The sequence below is a fragment of the Lithobates pipiens genome, unplaced genomic scaffold (genome assembly GCF_037356315.1).
Source record: "Lithobates pipiens isolate NorthernLeopardFrog02 unplaced genomic scaffold, aLitPip1_a1.2 Scaffold_13, whole genome shotgun sequence".
Classification (NCBI taxonomy): domain Eukaryota; kingdom Metazoa; phylum Chordata; class Amphibia; order Anura; family Ranidae; genus Lithobates; species Lithobates pipiens.
Genome location: NW_027507718.1, coordinates 43,506,075 through 43,531,272, shown reverse-complemented (window position 1 = coordinate 43,531,272; position 25,198 = coordinate 43,506,075). Strand labels below are relative to the sequence as shown.

Below are 25,198 nucleotides of genomic sequence, written 5' to 3'. Positions count from 1 at the left end.
AACCCCGCTTCAAGGGGGTGCTTACCCCCCAGACCACCCCCCCCAGAGGAACCGGGGACGCTCACATGAGGAGTTTCCGGGGGAAGGACAAGAATCTTGAACACGAGATATCATAGAATAAGTCGGATTTGTACTGGTGACGGACAGCAAATGGATATATGTTGGGCTTTATCGTGGGGAAAGCCACACTACACTAGCTGCCACTTGGTTGGGGGGTGCTGCCAGAGGTTCCTTGAGATGAAGTTCAGGGACTACATAAAAGGAGAAGATACTTAGGCAGTGTCTGAAGCATACTGGTAGTTCCCCCTCCCCCCCACCACACCCGGGGGCAGTTCACGGCTCTAGACAAAATAAGGGGCCCCTGTAAGGAACTATGAGCCTTTGACCCCCTCCCGGCTGGGAGGGCTTACCACAGGGTGCCCCTGCGCCTGGGTGGGGGGGTTACACTACCCAACAGTGGAGATATCACATTATTTTTTAATAGGGTACACATATATTGCAGGTTCAGGGGAGATGCTCATAGCTATGGGTAATGTCAAATTCTTTACATGAGGGTTAAACCTGTTTTAATATTCTTCATATAAGTTCTGTTATTATCTGCATTGATTTCCTTGGTTTTGTAGGTTGAAAAAAAAGTTCTACAACTTTATAACGCTGTAATAATCATTTGAGCTTGGGTCGGGTGGGTGGGACAGCTGGAGCCCCCCTCTTTCTCTGGTCACAGTCCATCTCCATCCCCAAATAGTCCCACACTCACCTCCACTCTCAGTGGTGGAGGTATTGTGTTTGTTCAAGTTTCTACTTGTATATCTAGCAAGCAGGTCTCATAGCTGGGACCTGCACTATAACCCCCCCCCCCCCATAGTTGCAAGAGGGGAGAGAGACACTCTTCACATTGCAAAACCCCTTCCTTCCCTATCTTTACCTTCGTCTCATATACCCCTTCCTTTCCTTCTCCTTTACCTTGCACCCCCCTCCTTCCCCACTATACCTTCAGTAGCCAGGGCGATGAAAATAGCATCACTTAAAGCCAAGGGTCTGAACACCCAGGAAAAAAAGACGCATTTTAATGAATGACCACCGAAAATCCCACTCTGACATTGCCTTCATCCAGGAAACCCATTTTAAGCATGATAAATACCCGCTCCTTAAAAACACATTCTTTCCAACAGCTTACCACTCCACCAACCCCTCAGCCAAAACTAAGGGGGCATCTATCCTGAACTCAAACAAACTCCCTTGGCAATGCCAAGCAACGTTGGGAGACCCAGATGGCCGCTTTATGTTTATTAAGGGACTGGTGGGTGGTATCCCCTCCACACTGGCTTCAGTTTATGCAAACGAGCACCAGAGTGCCTTTATTGCGCGTGTTCTAGATAAACTTGGAGAGTTCACAGCAGGACAACTGATCCTAGGGGGTAACTTTAATGCCCCGCTAATCCCCTCCTCAGACACATCTTCTGGACAATCCTCAATACCCCCGCTGCATAGAAAACGCATAGTGAACTCTCTTCATAAAGCTCAATTAGTTGATGTTTAGCGCTTACTACATTCTGTAGAACGCGACTACACTTTTTACTTACACACTCAAACTTTACTCAAGGATAGACTACTTCCTTATACTTCATAGCCAACTACATTCCATCGGGCACATCACATGGTCAGATCACACCATTACCTTTGAATATGCACTGACAGGGAGATCCACGTCTAGACTGAAGTTCTGGCGGCTGAACGAGAGCCTCATCCAAGTTCCTGAAATCATGGCATAAGTAACAAGGGCCATAAACGTATACTTCCAGGAAAATGCCACCCCAGACAGCGACCCGGGCTCCTTGTGGGAAGCCCATAAGGCGGTCATTAGGGGGCTACTAATCAGCCATGGTGCGCGAATAAAGAGGGAGCGGTTAGAACAGCTGGCCAGACTGCTGACCACCATGTCCTCACTAGAATCACGCCACAAGCATGCCCCCTCCCAATATCTCGAGACTGAACTAGGGACAGTTCGTAGGCAGATAACTGATTTGTTGTACTATAAAGCCAAAGTAGCACTGCAACGCTGCCGGCAAGTTGCCTATGAATCCGGTGATAAATGTGGTAAAACCTTGGCTACAGCGGTACGGGAACAAAAACAAGCATCCTACATTCCTCAGATTATCAATTCGGACGGCCAAAGAGTCATTCTTGCAGAGCAGGTATCTGATGTGTTTGGGGATTTTTACTCTAAGTTATATAATTTGGTAAGTAAACAGGCCTCTCAGGCAACCATAGAGGACTACATCAAGACTTCCCAAATGCCCTCCCTGACTGCAGACATACGAGAAGACTTAGAGACAGACGCCTATTACCATGGAGGAACTCCAAACAGCCATCGGAACCATGAAATCAGGTCAAGCCGCCGGGTCCAGATGGGTACTCTATCAAAACCGTTCTCCCCATACTAGGCCCACATATGGTGTCTTTCTTCAATGCAATTGGAACTGAAACGTCCTTCCCCAGAGATGCTGAAAGCCCACATATCCCTGATTCCCAAGGAAGATAAGGACTCAACTCTATGCGGAAGCTATAGACTCATATAATGGCTAAACGTTGACTTAAAATTATTTTCCAAAATCCTGGCATCCTGCTTAGCGCACCATCTTCAAGCCCTGGTACACCCAGATCAAGTGGGTCTTATACCCAACAGGGAAGCCTGAGATAACACAAGAAGAGTCCTAAACCTCCTCCATGTGGCCAATACAAGGAGCTCCCCGTGTCTATTTTTGAGCACAGACACTGAAAAGGCATTTGATAGAGTACATTGGAACTTTATGTTCACAGTACTCCGGCACATTGGCTTGGGAGACAGGATGCTTAATTGGGTAAATAAAATTTATTCGAACCCCGCGGTGCAAGTGAAAGCGAACGGCATTTTCTCACCCCCTTTCCCTATTTCTAATGGCACGAGGCAGGGGTGCCCCCTATCACCTCTCCTCTTCACCCTCTCACTGGAGCCCTTCTTATGTAAGATAAGACTGAACCCAGACATCCAGGGACCTATGGTAGGTGACACGCAGTGTAAGATCGCAACATACGTGGAAAACTTACTGTTCACCCTATCCAACCCCACAATATCCCTGCCAAATCTCAAGGAATTTGACACATACGGTATAATATCAAACTTGAAGATCAACTTTTACAAGTCAGTAGCCACGGGAATTGCCATGACCTCTCGGGTTATACTTCCCATGCAAACGCATTTCCGCTTCAAGTGGACAAGTGAAGCATTAAAATATTTGGGAACCTATATCCCAACAGATATTAAGCGTACTTTTGAGCTGAATTTCCTGCCCGTTCTGACCAAGACCCGTGTCCTTCTAGAAAAATGGAATAGTGGATTGCACTCCTGGTTTGGCAGGTGTAACCTCTTAAAAACGTGCACCCTACCTAAATTCTTATACCTCCTTCAATCTCTTCCTATACACATTCCCCTTTCCTTCTGCAAACATGTCCGCACAATGTTCACTCGTTTCATTTGGGCTAATAAAAAAACTTGCATCAGTAGAACCTACATATCATTGCCAAAACGGCAGGGAGGTCTAGCGCTGCCAGACTTCAAACAATATTACTTGGCCTCACACTTAGGTCATATTCTGGACTGGAGGCGCAATGGGGCAACCAAACTTTGGGTAAAAATAGAGCAAACCCAAGCGGACATCCCATTAAAAGGTGCGCTCTGGCACTATGAATCCATCTCCGTGGGGCTGAAAACACACTCTCTACTGGGCACCACATTGCGCCACAGTAGACAGGCTACCCTCCAGTTTTTCCTAACCTCAACCAATTCCCTGCTATACTCAGTCCTGGGACATCCGGAATTAACACCAGGCATTAAGCCCAATGAGTTTAGTCTGAGGGGCTCGGGCTTAGACTATGCCGCCAGATTTGTGATTTTCGGGCGCTGGCCTACTGTAGCGGAACTAACTGAATTGACAGGCGTATACCGACTCCCCTTCTGGAAAGCGGTGCAGCGACACCATTTTCTTCACGCGCTACCTAACCCTCGGGACTTCACTAGACAGCTAATGGAGTTTGAGGAGTTGTGCCTAGGAACCGAACCAATCACGAAAACCCTATCCAACATGTATTCAATGCTTAGCACTCCCACGTCACCACCACACTTGCTCTACCTTAATAGGTGGGAGAGAGATCTCAACCGCACATTCTCTGAGACACAAAAACAAAAAATTATCAGTTGCGCTCTTCAATCATCCATATGTACCAAAATACAAGAAACAAACTATAAAATTCTATCATGCTGGTATCTCACACCCTCCAGACTGCATAAGTGCTTCCCCAACACTTCAGATCATTGCTGGCGGTGTGGGAAGGAGGAGGGTTCAATGCTTCACGTGTTCTGGTCCTGTCCTAGCCTACAGAATTTTTGGAGGGAAGTTAGACGCATCACTCAGAAGTTTATCGTGTACGAAATACCAGCGGCTTTCTTCCTTCTTCACTTGTCCAAAGTACCGATCAAAAAATATAAAAAAGAAAATCGCTGACCCGACATCTACTAAAATACTGCAAAGGCATGTATACCGCTGCGCTGGAAACAAACATGCCCCCCATCTGTGTCAGATTGGCTGAGGAAGGTGGAGGAGATAAGTAAATTGGAAGACCTAGTCCTTACAGCACAGCACAATCGTGAAAAATACTCAGAAACCTGGACTAATTGGAAAATCTCAATCTATTCAGATGAAGGAGCCGCACTCCTGAACTCTTAACCGACAACTCATTGTTTACGTTAATTAAAATCCTATAGCAATACAATATGCTCACCCATGCCCTGGCTGCTCACCCCCCCTTTCCCTCTCTCTCTTACTCTCTCCCTCCATTTCTGTCCCCTTCCCTCACCATCTACCTTTATCCCCTCTCTGTGTTCAGAAGAAAACTGAAAAAATAGGGAGGAGAATCAGCTAACATTAAACACAGACAGATTGGTTGGTTCTTTTTGAGACCCAGTTATTGCATTTCGTCTGTAACATAGTAAATCTGGATGCATATTGACTGCTGTTTATTACTATATTGCATATGATGTCTAATATATTATGCACCTTCAGATTCTCTGTATTGCTGTGGGTTATAGTTTTAGATACAATGATGGATAAAATGAGACCCCAAATCTAAAGACCCACCAAGTTGGGTACCAAGTTTGCTAAATTGCTCCACCAATATGATTTAGTGGATGTTTGGCAGGAGTTCAATGCTACTAAATGTGATTATTTGTTTTACTCTATTTTATGTACTTGAGGATAGTCCATGTCTTCAGTTTGTCCGATACCTCTGTTCACATCCTCCAAAATCTTGGAGGTTACATGGTCTGATCACTCTCCAGTGCTAGCCACCGGCCTGGACTGGCCATACATGATTAAAAATGGGCACCGATGTCTACGGCGCATGCGCACAGTAGACAATGGCGCAGGCACAATGAGCTTGCCATTAGTGAAGGCGATCATGCCGTCACCAATGGCTCCCATGCGGTTGCGCCGGAGTGACGTCATCGCTGCTCCGGCCAGTCACAGCGCTGGAGCAGCGATACTCGGAAGTCACTCTGGGTATCATGGAGGCAACAGAGGACGTGAACAAGGGTCGCTTCGGGGGCTTCGATCTCAAGTAAGTAATTCATAATGAGCTAGTATGCTATGTATACTAGCTCCTTATGCCTTTGTCCTGCAGGGTGTTTTTTTTTTTTTTTACAGGCTTTACTTCCTCTTTAAGGGCTAAGACAGCAAATGCCAAAGCCTGAAAGAGACCTTATTGAAGTGCAAATTAACATAGATAATGCTTAACAAAAAAATAGTGAGTGTACAATGCAATAAACAATTGATGTTTGAAAAGGAATGGAACTCCTGGCCTTAATATCTACAACTACCATCTTGATAAAGGCAGACTTATGGGATAGATGGAAGCTTTAAACAAGAAACTGTGCCACTGTGCAGAATTGAATGAAACTTCTAGACGGGCTTTAAACTTTCAAACTTCCATTATCCAGATGTGCGGTATGTGCTTCTATCCCTTAGAGTTTGTTTGAAATCTGCCCTAACTTTTTGAATAACACTATACTAACAGATGGTCATACAAGCTAACTTTCCATTGCCACACAAGCATTTAAGTCGCCCTCCGCCCCCCTATTAAGTGGACATATTTACGGGTAGTATATTATCAACAGGCTTTGTTGTTACTTACTACAAGCTAACTCCCCCTGTTCAAAGGGCATTTTGTGATACAATGTGTACCCTCCATTTTCTAGAACCAGCTGAAGCTATTTGATTGCGACATCTTTCTGTATTATATGTTGTATACCAATGTAGTAATAAGCACCCATTTTTGTAGTGTTATATTCTACTGCTGTAACAATTACCTTTTGTGAGAAAATCAATAAAAGCCATTGAAATTAAAAACTATGGCTTTGCTACAGCAATCAAACAAGATATCCAGAAACTCAGGAAGTCAAATAAATCAGTTAAACTGAACAGCAGTACAACTGAATTGAAATCAGGTCTCCCATACCGGTATGCAGCAAAGTGTGCTAAAAGTCAAATATTGAAAAATGAAATCCTGAAAAGATAACAATGACTTGTTTGTAATCACACATAGGTCAAGTTTATGGACTGAACGGTACACGCCAATCCAGGATCTGACTAGCCAAATACATAACCACAAGATTCTCTTGTAGACACCGCTCAAGGTTGCCACATGCCCTTGGGTATTCAAAAATGCAGGGTTACTAATGAAACACCAGTTATGTCTCCTGTGCCTATACATAGTCCTGGCCTGGGTACAGAATATTACCAATTTGTGGGGAGTAGAACATTTTGGTAGAAAAAAAATGGATTGGTGGGGAGTAGAGGAGTTAAAGCTAGGGACATCACATGCAAAACAGAAAAGTAGTTCTTACAGGTGTACAGAGGGGGTGTGTGTGTAGGAGAGAGGTCCATTTCCATAACAATGTATAAAAAGATATAAAAAAAGTATACATTTTAATACGTTCCAGACAGTAGACACTTTGCTTACCAAACATTCAACTGTGATATGGGAGTCATCTAATAGTCCCCTGTAACATTCTCTAATGTAAAATTCTCATGAACAGTCTTTAACATACCTGGAATATGTCAGTAGTCTATTAGTTTCTTGTAACACTAGTGGTAGTTCAGACTTTAAGCACTCATGTTTTAAAGCAGGCCAAAGATGGTGTGAATTTCTTTCCTGCAGCAACGGGTTGCAGAAAAGAAAATGGCTCCATTCCCCCATCAACACAGTAAGCGTTGATAGGGGAATCTCTTTCGCAGAGCTATTGTGTTCTCCTGGCTGAGAGAAGTAGACAGCCGTCTCTGCCGGGAGAGCCCACAGAGTGAGTGTTGCTAGCTGCTATAGCCATTGGCAAAAATTGCATGAATAATCTAACATGCTGGTTTGTATCCAAGCTGATCGATGGAACAACTTGGGTACAACCAGCCTGCTCATAGATGGTTTAAATCTCAGCCAGTCCCTGCTGAGCCAGTCAAGATTCGAACCATCCATGGCCGGCTTAAGAGAGCCCCTGTAAGTTGCCCCTTGGCTACTGATGGTTTCTCGACACAGTAGGCTTGATTTACCAAATGCCAAGTAGGCCTGTTCACTTAGCATAGCAAGTATTCACTTTGCAAAGAAAACATTGCTGTTATTTAACAAATGAGGTGAAGCTCTGCTGACTTCTATAAACCAATCATGTGCAAGCAAAAATACTGTATTTTAAATATTCCTTGCATATAATTGGGCATTCAAAGTGAATCCCTCTAGCTAACAGTTTGCAAAACACACTACATAATGTTCATCTGCTGTTATGAAACTGGTAAATTCACATCTAGAGAAATGATGTGTTGATAAGAAATGTCTTCATTTGTACTTCCATATTTTATTACCAAAGTCATATTTTACTAGCTTTTAGATCATATCTACAATGACATTAAGACTTTTGTTGAACAGCATTATGTTGTGTTTGACTTTTTATTAACCAGTTGCCGACCGCCGCACGCCGATGTACGTCGGTACAATGGCACGGGCAGGCATAAGGACATACATGTACGTCCCTTGCCTCCCGCGGGTCGGGGGCCCGATCGGGCCCCCGCCCGGTGCCTGCGGCGGTCGGTATTCGTACGGGAGCGATCCCGGACGAGGGGACGGCCATTCATTCATGGCCACCCCCTCGCGATCGCTCCCGACGAATAGAAATCCCCGGTGACATCACTTCCTCTCCTGTAATGTAAACACAGGAGAGGAAGTGATGTATTCTCTCCTCCGTGTCGGTATTTTTCGTTCCGACACGGAGGAGAGCGGATCAGTAAGTTGCACCAACACTCACACACACAGTAGAACATGCCAGGCACACTCACACCCCCCCTTTACCCCCCGATCACCCCCCCAATTACCCCTGCCCCCCAGTCACAGTGACACCAATGTCATTTTTTTTTTTTTTTTTTGCATTGGTGTCATTTGTGACTGTAATAACTGTTAGGGCAGTTAGAGTTAGCCCCCTTTAGTTCTAATGTACCCCCCTAACCCCCCCAATAAAGGTTTAACCCCGTGATCACCCCCCGTCGCCAGTGTCACTAAGGCTGGGTTCACATTGCAGCGGTTTATGAGAACGAATGTGATTCGCACCGCACTGCAGTGCAAATCACATCCGATCTCTGTGCGATTCGAGTTCAGCCATTCGCCGCACCCGCCGCACCCGCCGCAAATTCGCACGGGACCCTTTTTTTGGCCCGCAGCAGAATCGGATCGCATGGGTGTTCACACCATGCGATCCGAGTTTGCAGATCGCACTGCGATATGCGAACTGATCTGGGGGTGTCAGTAACATTTCACTGACACTCCCAGCAGTTCGCATAGGGCAGTGTGAACTGCCGCCGGGAGGCATGCGATGCGGGAACCCGCCGCGCATTTGTGGCGTTTCCGCATCGCTCCAGTGTGAACCCAGCCTAATAAGCGATCATTTTTCTGATCGCCGTATTAGTGTCACAGGTGACGCTAGTTAGGCAGGTAGGTATTTAGGTTCGCCGCAGCTTTTTATAGCGCCAGGGACCCCCATATACTACCGCATAAAGCCCCCTGATTGCCCCCTAGTTAACCCTTTCACCAGTGATCACCATATAACTGTTACAGGTGACGCTGGTTGGTTAGTTATTTTTTTATAGTTTCAGGGCACCCGCCATTTATTACCTAATAAAGGTTTAACCCCCTGATCACCCGGCGGGTGTCATTTGTGACTAATAACTGTTAGGGCAGTTAGGGTTAGCCCCCTTTAGTTCTAAGGTACCCCCCTAACCCCCCCAATAAAGGTTTAACCCCGTGATCACCCCCCGTCGCCAGTGTCACTAAGGCTGGGTTCACATTGCAGCGGTTTATGAGAACGGATGTGATTCGCACCGCACTGCAGTGCAAATCACATCCGATCTCTGTGCGATTCGAGTTCAGCCATTCGCCGCACCCGCCGCAAATTCGCACGGGACCCTTTTTTTGGCCCGCAGCAGAATCGGATCGCATGGGTGTTCACACCATGCGATCCGAGTTTGCAGATCGCACTGCGATATGCGAACTGATCTGGGGGTGTCAGTAACATTTCACTGACACTCCCAGCAGTTCGCATAGGGCAGTGTGAACTGCCGCCGGGAGGCATGCGATGCGGGAACCCGCCGCGCATTCGTGGCGTTCCCGCATCGCTCCAGTGTGAACCCAGCCTAATAAGCGATCGTTTTTCTGATCGCTGTATTAGTGTCACAGGTGACGCTAGTTAGGCAGGTAGGTATTTAGGTTCGCTGCAGCTTTTTATAGCGCCAGGGACCCCCATATACTACCGCATAAAGCCCCCTAATTGCCCCCTAGTTAACCCTTTCACCAGTGATCACCATATAACTGTTACAGGTGACGCTGGTTGGTTAGTTATTTTTTTATAGTTTCAGGGCACCCGCCATTTATTACCTAGTCTCACTAGTGTACCCCTAAATTTAGGGGTGTCTACTTTCCAAAATGGGGTCATTTGGGGGGGGTTTGTGCCATCTTGGCATTTTATGGCCTTCAAAACTGTAACGCCCTTAGAAAGCCTGAAGGCGGTGCTTGGTTTTCGGGGCCCCGTACGCGGCTAGGCTCCCAAAAAGTCCCACATATGTGGTATCCCCATACTCAGGAGAAGCAGCAGAATTTATTTTGGGGTGTCATTTCACATATGCCCATGGCATGCGTGAGCAATATATCATTTAGTGACAACTTTGTGAAAAAAAAAAAAAAAAAAAAAAAAAGTTTGTAATTTTCCCGCAACTTGTGGCAAAATATAAAATATTCCATGGACTCAACATGCCTCTCAGCAAATAGCTTGGGGTGTCTACTTTCTAAAATGGGGTCATTTGTGGGGGTTTTGTGCCATCTTGGCATTTTATGGCCTTCAAAACTGTAATAGGTAGTGAGAAGTGAACTCAAAAATTTACGCCCTTAGAAAGCCTGAAGGCGGTGCTTGGTTTTCGGGGCCCCGTACGCGGCTAGGCTCCCAAAAAGTCCCACATATGTGGTATCCCCATACTCAGGAGAAGCAGCAGAATTTATTTTGGGGTGTCATTTCACATACGCCCATAGCATGTGTGAGCAATATATCATTTAGTGACAACTTTGTGTAAAAAAAAAAAAAATTTTTTTTTTTGTCATTATTCAATCGCTTGAGGCAAAAAAATAAAATATTCAATGGGCTCAACATGCCTCTTATCAATTTCCTTAGGGGGTCTACTTTCCAAAATGGGGTCATTTGGGGGGGTTTTGTACTGCCCTGCCATTTTAGCACCTCAAGAAATGAGATAGGCAGTCGTAAACTAAAAGCTGCGTAAATTCCAGAAAACGTACCTTAGTTTGTAGATGTGACAACTTTTGCGCAAACCAATAAATATACAATTATTGACTTTTTTTTTACCAAAGACATGTGGCTGAATACATTTTGGCCTAAATGTATGACTAAAATTGAGTTTATTGGATTTTTCTAATAACAAAAAGTAGAAAATATCATTTTTTTTCAAAATTTGCGGTCTTTTTACGTTTATATCGCAAAAAATAAAAATCGCAGAGGCAATCAAATACCATCAAAAGAAAGCTCTATTTGTGGGAAGAAAAGGACGCAAATTTTGTTTGGGTACAACATTGCATGACCGCGCAATTACCAGTTAAAGCAGCGCAGTGCCAAAGTGTAAAAAGACCTCTGGTCATTTACCAGCAAAATGGTCCGGTCTGAAAGTGGTTAAACATCAAGAGACAATTCTATTTTAAAAATGGTCTCTTCAAAAAGTATATATTTTAGATCTTTTCCCAGACAAAGTGCATGCTGTGTTGAAGGCACTAAGGTATTGTGCAAAACGAAGCCATTCAACTCTTTTTTTTTTTTTTTTTAATCACTGAAGTTTGCTAACAAAACAAAAAGTACATTTGCAGTTTTTATATGAAGTTTCCAGTACTACTAAAGAAAGTTGTTTTTCTTTTAAGGGTAGCTAAGCTTAAAGCCTTACATTCAAGTGCAGACTTTAGCATGGAGAAATATGTATACTCACCAATTTTAACCTTTCAAGAGGAATTCTACTTGTGTCTATCTGTGATCTCTCCATCACGTTTTCAAACCTTACTTCTGGCACAGCTATTGCACACATTACATGTGCCCACCTACACAATTAAACAAACAAACATAATTGTAAGTGTTTATCCTTGACATAGTCCAAAAAAAACGATAAATGTAAAATTAAACTGGAACCTCACCAATGTTACAGTATTTCAGTTGGAATAAATGCTTGGCTGAGCTTTATCTGTTACTAAACATGAGCAAAACAAACTATAAAAAGGGCAGGCTGTGTATTTCTGATGTTTCCCATCTAAATATGATTCTTTAATTCTTCAAACATATGTGTAGAAGTTTGTTTAATTTGTGAAGAATTATGCAATTTATGAATACAGGCCTCAAACTTCATAATTTGTAGATATTTGGAAGGTTTACAGTTTTCCAGAAAGGATCGGATTTGCCTAGTTCCCCCATTTATTAATCGTTATCGGTTGATCTGAATCTATGCGATAACATACACTGAATTGTTTTATTTGTAACTCTAAATCTTGTATATAGTTTTACTGAAATTCAAAATGTTACAGCCCAGAATGGCATTATTGAGACACACTAATCATGACAGGTTGCCCATAGACTTAAGAGTAGTTGGATGAACATTTGTGTTGCATTATCTCTCAGGAAAGAAGGCAAGCAAGAGGATTCACCACTGCAATATATATCCACCCAAAAGATTATAACATTAAATACTGTGTCAGGTAACAATGAGGGTAATCCAAAAGGTCTGCAACATGTCTTGCAGATATCAATGGAAGCATCAGACAATCAATGTAAAGATATATACAAAAAGATTTTCTCAACACACATTTTCCATGCATCTCAACGTTCTACACATTGTCAAAAGCACAAAAGACTATGACACACCTGTCAGGTTGAGCAATAGTGTTGAGTATAGGGTCCTTGATGGAAAATGCTAGCCGTTATGTTTATTCTTTTCTGATGCCTCATGTTTTGAAGCTACCATCTTATGTCAGAGATATTATGGACTTAAACACAGAGGGAGTCCATGTCCCTCCTGAGCAGGAGATTAGGACAGTAAGGTCCTCATGATTATATGGAGGCAACTCATTTAACTTTTGCATTTTAAACGTTGATGCTTTGAACGTACTTTATCAATATAATATTTAACTTTTTATATAATTTTTTTTGTGGAATCTTCCAAGCCCACCCTAATTACTCACATCTTTATGGTGACAAGGCAAACAATAGCGCAGTCATGGAAAACACCACTTCTAAGTTTTGAACAGGTCAACCAGTTCCCGACCAGCGCACGCCGATGTACGTTGGCAGAATGGCACGGGCAGGCATATTGGCGTACAGGTACGTCCAATCTTTAATACTGCCCTGCCATCACGATCACGCCGCCGGCGGCACGCTCGCGTGCTGGTCGGGACCCCCTTGAGTCTGGTCCCAGCCCCCAACAGTTAGTAACACACCCCTAGGAACACTTAACCCCTACACTGCCACCCACTGGTTAACCCCTTCACTGCCGGTGTAATTTACACAGGAAACACTGCATTTATATAGCAGTAATTGCTGTATAAATGACAATGGTCCCAAAAATGTGTCAAAAATGTCCGATGTGTCCGCCATAATGTCACAGTCACAATACAAATCGCTGATCGCCGCCATTACTAGTAAAAAAATTTTTTTTTATTATTTTATTTATTATTAATAAAAATGCCATAAAACTATCCCCTATTTTGTAAACGCTATAACTTTTGTGCAAACCAATAAATAATCGCTTATTGCAATTTTTTTTACCAAAAATATGTAGACGAACACGTATCGGCCCAAACTGAGGGAATTTTCTTTTTATATATTTTTGGAGGATATTATAACAAAAAGTAAAAAATAATGCGTTTTTTTCAAAATTGTCGCTCTATCTTTGTTTATACTGCAAAAAATAAAAACCGCAGGGGTGATCAAATACCACCAAAAGAAAGCTCTATTTGTGGGAAAAAAAGGATGTCAATTTTGTTTGGGAGCCACGTCGCACGACACCGCAATTGTCAGTTAAATCGAAGCAGTGCCGAATCGCAAAAAGTGGTCTGGTCTTTGGCCAGCAAAATGGTCCGGGCTGAAGTGGTTCAAAATCGGGTCCACAGAATGTTTATTAATGAGAGATTGACGGCGATCCTGGGAGACAGGTACAATAAACTTCAACAGATTTGGCAACCCTGGTTAGACCATTTCCCTCCTTCTCAAATGACCTCCCGCTTTCTAGAACTGTGATGGTTCTATGCTGCACAGCCTAGAACCCCTGGGGTATCCAATCCTCTCTGCTCCACTTCCCTCTTTCTCCCTTCTTTCGCTTTTCCTCTTTTTGCTGCCCATTTCTGCCCCCCCCCCTTTTTGTTGGGCTTTTGTAGGCTCTGGACGAGCAACGCAGGCCGTGGCCGATTACTCCCCTTAACCCACCACCATCTTTTTTTTTTTTTTTGCCAGGCCTCGTGCTCAAATCTTCTATTTGGGTTATAGCATCGTTAGGATGCCAGTGGATTGGAAAGCATGATATTGAGTTGATTGCCCTGGTGTTGTCTTTCTGGCATTTCTTGAGAATGTACGATCACTATATTATAAACTAATTAACTTTTATAAATATATTCTCTGCAACATTTGCTCTCTCCATGTTATACAATGTTATTAGGCCTTTGGCATCCTAGCCCTACATTTAGGAAGGAATATCTGTACACTGTGTATTGATACCTTATGTTTCTACTTCGATTATGTACTGCTTTTATATATTTTTATTGCAAAATTCAATACAATTCATTAAAAGAAGCTACCAACCCACCTAAGATTCTCAATATTAATGAGCCAAGGCAAAGAGGATAGAGACAACAAACATACTAGCAACTGGTATTTATTCCAAAGGATAGGTGTTGGTAACCTCGACTCATGTACTAAGGCAGGCACACAATGTCTTTTTCAATGGCACCTGCTGACGAGCCCACAGTGAGAGCCCTTCCTCCTAGAAGAATGCCCTGAGACTGCACCTTCAATTCTCTTGCTCACACAGTCATCCAAGTTCCTCACCTAAGGACTGCACGCAGCCCTTGAGGTGAAGCTGATATTCATGCTGAACAACAGGAATCCAGACACTTTTTAATATGTGCAGGCATACTAGGGGCTAAGTCCAATAAGGTGCTTGAAACCTCCTGGACTTATCTCTCTTATTTACATCTGACAGTTTAGAATAGTAGCTCCAGCAGTACAAACTCTCCAGGCTTGGAGAGGAGATACATGGTCAGGGTTGTAAAGGTAAAACATTTTTCACCTTAATGCATTAAGGTGGAAAAACATCTGACAATGTCGGCCCTCTCAGCCCCCCGTTTTACTTACCTGACCCCTTGAAAGTCCCGTGCTCGCCCCCGACATCCTCTTTGCCACTCAGCCTGGCCATTGATTGGTTACAGTGGATGGATTGAAAGCAGCGCAGACATTGGCTTGCACTGCTGTCAATCACATCCAATGACACGGTGTGCCGGGGGCGGGGCCAGGTGATACAATGGGTGCCTATGGCCGCTGGCTGTATCACGGAAGCATGCCCGCAAGCACTCCTCACCATGCGAGGGAGCTTGCATGAACGTGATAAGTCCTTGCGGGGGGAAGCCGAGACAGCGGCCAAGGGAACCCAGAAGACTAGGTTTGGTGCCACTCTGTGCAAAACGAGCTGCACAGTGGAGGTAAGTATAACATGTTTGTTACTTAAAAAAAAAAAAAAAAAAAAAAAAAATACCTTTACAACAACCCCTTTAAGCATTCCTTTTCATTAAGACTCTTTCCAGTTCTAAACTGACTAAATATCTTCAAAATGATCTTGCTTACTGAAATTCCACATATCTTGCAACCTTCGCAGTCGTGCGAAGTGGCTCCCAAACAAAATTGAGGTCCTTTTTTCCACACAAATAGAGCTTTCTTTTTGGTGGTATTTGATCACCTCTGTGGTTTTTATTTTTTGTGCTATAAACAAAAAAAATAACTATTTTTTTTTTACTTTTTGCTACAATAAATATTCACAAAAAATATATCTAAAAACTATTTTTTCCTCAGTTTAGGCCGATACGTATTCTTCTACATATTTTTGATAAAAAAAAAAAAAAAATCGCAATAAGCATTTATTGATTGGTTTACGCAAAGGTATAGCGTCTACAAAATAGGGGATTGTTTTATGGCATTTTTATATATATGTTTTTTTTTTTACTAGTAATGGCGGCGATCGGCGATTTTTATCGTGACTGCAACATTATGGCGGACACTGACACTTTTGACGTCATTTTGGGACTATTGTCATTTATACAGTGATCAGTGCTATACATTGCACTGATCTCTGTAAAAATTACACTGTCAGTGAAGGAGTTAACCAGTAGGGGGCGCTGAAGGGGTTAAGTGTGTCCTAGAGATGTGTACTAACTGTGGGGGGGGGGGGGGGGGGGCTACGTGTGACACAACACTGATCACTGCTCCCGATCACAGGGAGCTGTGATCAGTGTTCTGTCACTAGGCAGAATGGGGAAATACTTGTTTACACCAGCATTTCCCTTTTCTTCCTCGATTGCGGGACTCTTGGCAGACATCAAGTCCGCGGGTCCCACGTACACACTCGCGGAGCTCACGGCGCATGCGCCCACAATGTCGCATCTTAACGATGAAGTACCTGTACGTTGATATGCACAGCCGTGCCATTCTGCCGACGTATATTGGTGAGACTTAAGTGGTTAATCTGGTAAACAAATCTGAGAGAAACGGTTCAGGCAGTGAAAACCCCTTTCATTGAGTTCATTGACGGACACAGCATTTCCAGTCTTGACTTTAGGGTTATATCGCCACCTTCAGGAGTAGGACTAGGCAGAATAAAAAAAAAAAAACACACACAAGCACAACACTGCCTAGGGGCGGTCCTCACTGGCAGTAACCCCCCCACACTCTAATATAGGCAGCTCAGTTCGTTATAAAGCAGTACAAACACAAAAAGGAGGGATGGGTGCCGTGTCCGTCAATAAACTCAGAGAAAGGGATTTTACGGTGAGTAGGAAAAAAAAAAAAATCTTGTTTTCTCTTTCGTTCATTGACAAACACAGCACTTTCAGACTTGACCTTAGGGATCTCCCAAAGCAGTGCCACAATGAGGGGTGGGAACACAGGAAAAAAAATTACCAAAAATAACCTCCACCCAAACAAAAAAAAACCCCATGCAAAAACCCTGCAAAACTTTGTGGCCGAAACACACATCCATCCGAAGATGCCCCAACATCCACCTTGTAAAATTTGGTGAAAGTGTGTACCGTCAACCAGGTAGCCGCCTTACACACTTGAGAAATGGATGCCGGAAGGCCCAGGAAGCACTAACCGCCCTGGTAGAATGCACCGTGAAGGGAAAGGGGGGCACCCACCCCCTGATGGCATAAGCCTGGACAACAATCTGTCTGATCCAAGAAATAGTGGGCGAAGAAACCGCCAGGCCCTTCCTTGGACCATCCACAGTGACAAACAGCGAATCCGACCTTCGAAAAGGAGGCGTAGCCGTCAGATACACACGGAGAGTGTCGTTCCACATCCAAAGAGTGCAAGGCGATCTCCTTGGGGTGAGACGGTCAAGGACACAAGGAAGGAAGCACAATGTCCTCATTTAGATGAAAGTCAGATATCACCTTAGGAAGAAATGAGGGATGCAGACACAGGACTGCCTTATCCTTGTGGAGAACCAAATAGGGAGAATTGCATGACAAGGCCACCAGCTCAGAAACCCGCCGGACGTACTAGCCACTAGAAAGAACACCTAAGATCTCCCTAATGTTCTCGAACAGTGGCTTCTGGAGTACTGAGAGCACCAGGTTCAGATCCCACGGAGGCAGCGACGGACGTACCAGGGGAGCCACATGACGAACCCCCTAAATAAACGTGCGCACCAACAAGTGAGCAGCCAATGGCCGCTGAAAAAAGATGGCCAGAGCCGATATTTGCCCCTTGATAGTACTCAAAGCAAGCTTCTGATCAACACCACGCTGCAGAAACACAAGGATCTTAGGTACTTAGCCTTCCAGTTGCGTTGATAACTCTTCCAAGAAGTGGACTTATGTGCCCTCAACATAGTGGGAATCACAGAAGCCGGCAACCCCCGGTCTCAGTACCTGGCTTTCAATAGCCATGCTGTTAAAGCCAGGGATGGTAAAACCGGGTGGAATATCGGACCCTGGGACAGAAGGTCCTCCCGCACCAGCAGCCTCCAAGGAACGTCCGCCACCATCTGTACTATGTCGGCATACCATAGAATTACCGGAATTCCCTCAGTTTCTACCCTGTGCAGCAGACGAGGAAGGAGCTTGAGAGGAGGGAAGGCATAAATGAGTTGATAATGCCCCATGGAGCCACTAGTACGTCCGTCGAGGGATCCCTTGTTCTGGCCACAAATCTCAGCACCTTCTAATTGACCCAAGAGGCCAGAAGATGCATGTCAGGCATGCCCCACCGCAGGCAAATGAGACTAACCCCTTCCGGATGCAGTGACCAATCCCCTTGATCCAGCAACTGACAGCTGAGGTAGTATGCTTGCCTGTTTTCTACATCTGGAACGTAAACGGCTGAAACAGCCAGCACATGAAGCTCTGCCCACTGCAGAATGTGAGAGACCTCCAGCGCTGCTGCTGAACTCCTTGTCCCCCCCCCCGTGATTGACATGGATCCTTGCCGGATGACTATGTAGCAGCTGCGACCAAGTGGAGAGGCATAACCTGATCGCATGCAACTCCAGAACGTTTACCGATAGGCGGGACTCCTTGGACGTCCAGCGGCCTGGGGTCAAACCAAGATGTGCCCATGCAATTCTGATAAACCAGCGATGCCGGGGATTTGTCCTATTTCTCCCTGTGCAAGACCCGAGTGTGAAACTGAGCATACGGAACCGCCTTGAAAGTGGATAACACGAGGCCCAGAACTCGCATGCAAAAGCACAGCGATGTCCACTTGTGGGACAGCAGCAACCGCACCATGGAGTGAAGGGTCTGCAGTTTGATCGGTGTAAAAAAAATATTCACCCTTGTAGAGTCCAGAATCAACCCCGAGTATTCCAGGCATTGGGTCGGGAGCAAGTACGCATCCTTGATGTCCAGGGAGGCCAGGAAATCCCCCTGATGAAGCGCAGCCACCATGGAGCGAACAGACACCATCCTGAACCTCCATACCCTCACAAAACAATTGAGGGCCTTGAGATCCAGGATCAGACAAATGCCTTCCTTCTTCAGAACTACGAACAGATTATGATAGAAACCCCAAAACCTTTCCGAAGCTGGTACAGGAACTATCACCCCCCTTAGTAGCAAGTCCTATACTGCCCCATACAAACCCTGTTGATGAAATGGGAGAAGATGAAGATTGGAGGAAAAAAAACCTGTCTGGTAGACAAGAAAGAAACGCTATCTTGTAAATGGACAAAATCAGTTTGCAGATTCACTGGTCGGAAAGAAGAGAAGTCCACCGGTCTGCAAACCACCAAAGGCTACCCCCCCGACCCGCAAGTCGGACTGGGGTAAACCTTCATGCGGAAGAGGACTTGTGCGCTGCCTTGTTTCGGCTTGCGATTCCAAAGACGACTGTGAGCGGAAAAAAGAGGGGCCCTGCCTACGATGGGGCTACTTGCCTGTGGGAGAAAAGTAACCCCCCCCCCCCCCAGTGATGTCCTTAATAATGTCATCCAGAAAGGCTCCAAATAGTCTCCCACCCTGGAAAGGCAAATCCATCAAAGCCTTCTTAGATGTCTGGTCCCCCGACCAGCACTTGAGCCAAAGCAGCCAGAGCAGAACCAAAGCCAACACAGAGACCATGGAAAGTAACAGGGCCGTATCTCTGATATACTTAAGTCCTTGCACTAACTGGTCTGCCAGTTCCACACAGACTGGGGATGCTTGCCCATTACCCAACTCGCGGTGTAATTGCTTAGCCCATTCCATTAGTGTCTGCGACACCAGAGCCGGGGCTAACACCGGGGAGCCGACCCCACCATCGTAAACATAGACCGAGCTTCCGCCTTGGTTTTTCTTTCGCAAGATCCTTGAAAGAAGGGGACCCCTCCACCGGAATCATGGGCGCCTTATTTAACCTGGACACTGGAGGATCAACGACCGGAGGGGATTCCCATTTCTTCAACAAATTCTAGTCAAAATGGTAGCGCACTGAAAATCGCTTCGGAAACTGAAAAGGGCATTCCCAATCCTTGTAAATAAACGTATCAAAATAAGACAAGTAAGACTACACCTCATCGGTGTGGGCCGGCTTGTGAGACCCAAAGGGGACATACACCTCTGCAGACGTCCCTGCCATAGCCTCAATTTTCAAAGTATCACGCACCACCGTAATGAGTGCACCAACCAGCGCTTTCTCATGCGTCGCAACGGACGTGGAGGATTCCTCCTCCTCTGTCTGAAAGATCAGGGGCCGCATCATCCGAGCCATCCAGGCAGGGGCCACCTGCTATGACAGTGCCGAGTCCGGATCAGAGTCCTCCCCAGAAGATGGAGGGAGAAGGGGGTGTTTTTTACCCGCCTTACAACCGCACACAACTTCAACCTGGGGATGAATGTTACCAGGACTGCCGACAAAGCGTCCAGGGGCCGTACAGACCCAGAGGGGCCAGCTGCCATCACGGGGTTGTCTGGGAGGGCACCTGCTTCAGATGCCATGCCGTCCCACGATCGATCTGACACTATCAGGGATTGAATGTCGACTAAGGAGAGAGAGAGGACCACCCTCCTTGCTGCCACAGACTGGGGCCCCCCCCCCAGAAGGACTCCCCATCTGGCAGATGGGACAAGCCACGAGGAGATCCGTTCTCTTGCCTGGCTTTAATTGCAGAGTCTAGCACTAGAGGCCCAGTAGAAACACTCCTCACTCGGCTACAAGAAAATGTCCGCCAGCCACGTTCCTCAGATAGAGCACGAGTGCCTGGAAAGCCCAGAGACTAGGGGAAAATGGCTGCCGCGGATACCAGAAAGTGGCCGTGGCGCCCGTCCCCCCAATCAATGGCGGCTACACACATGGAGGTAAACGCCAGCCATCCCCTCTGTACCTAGAATGCACGGAGACCAACCCAGAGGGAACCCCACCAGGCTAGTTAAAAGCCAACCAAGACGTCCGTAAATGTCAGCAATCGGCAGCGCAACCAAGGGGGAGGTGAGGGGAGAGGATGAAACATTCTCCAGAACCGACCACTCCAGGGAGTACCCAGCTTCTCCACCATGCCCCTGCGGGGATTGCGGGTCACACTCCACAGATCAACCTCCCGCCTAGATGGAGTGGCTGTCGGCCATGGCGTCACTGTGACCCAAAGATCAGGTGTCTGGTCATATGTGCCCCTGTGAGACATCTATCTCGCCGGCTGCTCAGGTCCAGAATGGAGATTGTCGCACCCGACCCAACGCAGAGCTCAGGTCTGCGTGCACTCGGTGGCCAGGCTGGGGAGACTACCAGGATCTATGAAATCCAGCCCGTCACCCAGCCCAGCAGTTGATTACAGATGCATCACCAAAACTAAAAATAAAACAAAATAAAAGCCAAAGAACCACAGGTGCCCGCAGGGAGCCAGGTCCTTCCCCTAGACTAGGCAGAAAAAAAAAACTGAGCTGTCTGTAGCAGAGTGGGGGGTTACTGCCCAGGAGGACCACCCCTAGGTGGTACTGTGCTTTTTTTTATTGTGCCTAGTCCTACTCCTGAAGGTGGCGATAAAACCCTAAGGTCAAGACTGGAAGTGATGTGTCCGTCAACGAACGAAAGAGAAAGTTAATATTTTCTGTGTGAACAGACTGGTGAGTGTAAGTGGAACAAGTGTTCAGCTGGTCATGCACCTTGTGAATTTTACCAGTTTCCTGATGAATCAGCCAAAATTTGCTACATGGGTACACACTCAATCAAAATCCTTTAATGTAAAAAAAAAAAAAAATTGCAGGAGCCAAATGGTAAACACTGCTTGGGTAAGCCGACAAGTGTTGGCTGCCAGAATACAAAAGCCACAAAAGGAAATTTGTCAAACGCTGTTTGGCGTGGATGGAGTGTGTGGGCAGGCTGAATGTATGCCCGAATACAATATATTATTATTATTCAGGATTTATATAGTGCCAACAGTTTGCGCAGCGCTCTACAATACGAGGGCAGACAGTACACTTTACAAATCAATACAGGAGGGACCAGAGGGCCCTGCTCGTTAGAGCTTACAATCTAGAAAAAAAAAATATATATATTATATATATATATATATATATATATATATATATATATATATATATATATATATATAGAGAGAGAGAGAGAGAGAGAAAGATCTCTCTCTCTCTATATTAATATATATACACACACACACACACACACACACACACACACACACACACACACCAGCCTTTTTCAGCAGTTCCCCATTCATGTAAAAGTTATCTGAGGGAATATACAGCCACTTGATCACTTTTACAGGTAGCGGGAAGGGGTCCTGCCACTGTTGCGACCGGTCACATTGGCATCTGTACATAGAGTGAAAGAAATGGACGTTGTTCGTCCCACTCTGACATCAAAAACTGGAATGAGGAGGATTTTGTCACTTCTAGTTTCAATTTATTTACCGGCTTCTACAGCAAGCAATTAACCCGATTTTAGTTTGATCTACTGCTTTGGAAGTTAGAGGCGAGATATGGGGTCTGATAAACCCCATATTGGTCTATAAAGAAGACCATTCACAGTCCAGGCTATCACAAGGGATGCCGTTCATCCCTTGTGATACAAAAAAAAAACAAAAAAAATGTAAAAGGGAGCGTGTAAAAAAACAAAAAAAAAAAACACATGCAAAGGCGAACACGCAGGTAGGTCCAGCATGCATATGTAAACCGTGACTGCACCAGACGTCGCGAGGTATCACCATGAATGTCAGAGCAATAATTCTAGGGCCAAACTTCCTGTGTATCTCTAAAGTGGTAAGGTTTGTTGTCTATAGATAATTAAAAGTACTTTAGTTTGTCACCATTCCAAGTATCTATTCACTTGGCGAAAAAAAAATTGGGTACTATATTATTAAAGTGTATTTTTTCAATAACCAAATGCATTTGAATAACTGCTGTGCAAATATCATGTGACCAAAAAAAAAAAAATATAGAAAAAATTGCACTACCCACCACTTTATTCTCAAGGGTCTCCGTTCGAAAATATATATATGTTTGGGGGCTCCAAGTAATTTTCCAGCAAAAAAAAAGGGGGGGGGCCTATTTTTTAAATGTATAAGTGAAATGTCAGAATTGTCCTAGGGGGCAAGTGGTTAAAAACGTTTTTTTTCTGGAACTGATCCTTATATGTGGCACAGAAGGGTTGAAATATTTAAATACTTTTGTGAACTAGAAAAACAATTTGTGAAAATCAGCTCTTCCTAGACTGTGCCAAAACAACCTGCATGAACGTTAGGAGTAGACAGCTCATTATGGAACAAACTAAGAAAACATTAATTATTTTCAAAGCAGTTTTCTGGGGGGGGGGGTTTGGACAAAACTAGGAAGATTAAGTAATCAGGAGTTTCTCTATGACTAATGAAGGAAATACGCTGGAGTATGATAAGGTTCCCACAGACAGTGACAAAGGAGTTTCATTAGCTGTGATAAGTGCTAGACATACAATGTCTCGGTATAAATGTTTATATTTTGTGGCACCCAATTAAAAAAGAAAAAAAAAACACACACTATATATTTATCATTAAGGTGTATGCATGCTACACCTCTGTTTTATATAACTGTAGATAATTTGGACCGAAGCAAATAACTAGAATCTAAAGTTATAAAAACCTATGGCCCCACATACGCAGGTCAAATATCTGTCAGTCAGTAAAAGATGATCCGCAACTCCATACATGCTCTTCAATCTTTTCAAATGTATTAATACTTCATAAAAAGATATAGGCACAGCAGATATATGTACAAGGCATTATAAACTAAAATGGCAGATAGAGAACATCTACATAAACACTGTATGAAGAGTGAAGGGTCCTTCTACTCACTGGTTACTTAAAGAGGAGTCCCACCCTAAAGTGGACCTTCCTCTCATCGGATTCCTCCCCCCCTCCGGTGCCACAATTGGAACCTTTCAGGGGGGAAGGGGGTGCAGATACCTGTATAATCCAGGTACCTTTACCCACTTCCGGGAATAGCTATCTGCAGCTAGCAGCAGATGCCAGCCTCCCCCCTCCCGGTTGTGTTCTGTGAAACAAACAGTTCCCAGAACACACGGGGACCAATGAAGACACACAGCGCGCAAGCACAGTAGGGCACTGGGCAGTGAAGCCGCAACGCTTCACTACCTGATTGCCTGACAGAGGGTGGCGACGGGGGCAGCTGAGAGACGAGTGATTGCTCGTCATCAGCTGCCGACATCGTGGGCACCCTGAACAGTTAAGTGTCCAATTATTAAAAGTCAGCAGCTGCAGTATTTGTAGCTGCTTACTTTTAATCATTTTTTTTTAAGGTAATGATTTTCTATAATATTGATTTTACCACCGTTACTAATCTGTAATCTCTTGCAATGGCAAAATCTTCAAAACAAAAATTAACCACTTCAGCCATGAGAAGGTTTCACCCCCTTAACGACCAGGCCATTTTTTGCATTACAGCAATGCGTTACGTTACGGTCGTATGACGCGGAACCCAAATAAAACGTATTTTTTCCCCACAAATAGAGCTTTCTTTTGGTAGTATTTGATCACCTCTGCAGATTTTTTGCGCTACAAACAAAAAAAAAGAGCGACAATTTAAAAACAAAAAAAAAAAACTATATATTTTTCTTTCGGCTATAAAACCTTCCCAATAAAATAATGTATAAAATCTAGTTTCTTTTCATCATCAATTTAGGCCAATATATATTCTGCAACATATTTTTAGTAAAAAAAAATCCCAATTGGCATATATTAATTGGTTTATCGTGTCTACAAACTATGAGATATTTTTATTTTTTTTACTATTAATGGTGGCGATCACTGATTTTGAGCAGGACTGCGATATTGCGGCAGACAAATGCACTAGGACACTAATACGGTATTCAGTGCTAAAAGAATGCACCGTCACTGTATAAATGATACTGGCAGGGGAGAGGTTAACATCAGAGGTGATCTAAGTGTGCTCCGAGGGGGTGATTTATAACTGTGTGGGGGATGGACTGACTGGAGGAAGAGACACATCGGTGTTCCTGATTAGCAGGAACACAAGATCTCTCAACCTCTGTAACAAAACTATGGTCTGCCTTGTTTATTACAAATAATCATCGGCTCCTGCTGTGTCCAATCACAGTGAGAGCACCCCCCCCCCCCCGTGGTGCACTCGTGCGCCCCAGAGCTGACAACAGAAAACAACAAATGAGTAGTATATGTGCAGTGGGCAGTCTGGAAGTGGTTAAAGTACAACTAAAGGCAATTTGTTTTTTGGAGAGGGATTACAATACCTGTTGAGTTTTTATGGCTAGAGAAATAAAAAATTGTGCTAAAGTGCAAATAAACTCAATAAAGAGACAGCAACACTCACCAAC

At 44.6% G+C, this 25,198-nt stretch overlaps 1 protein-coding gene across 2 annotated transcripts in view; it reads right to left on the bottom strand.

Moving 5' to 3' along the window:
• The window catches only part of KDM4C (lysine demethylase 4C), a 732,113-nt gene that overhangs the window by 143,235 nt on the left and 563,680 nt on the right, over positions 1-25,198 (bottom strand). For both annotated transcript variants that reach the window (XM_077475057.1, XM_077475058.1), the window contains exon 17: positions 11,604-11,712. In XM_077475057.1, the coding sequence (XP_077331183.1) occupies positions 11,604-11,712 (109 nt within the window). The remainder of the gene's footprint in view (positions 1-11,603; positions 11,713-25,198) is intronic.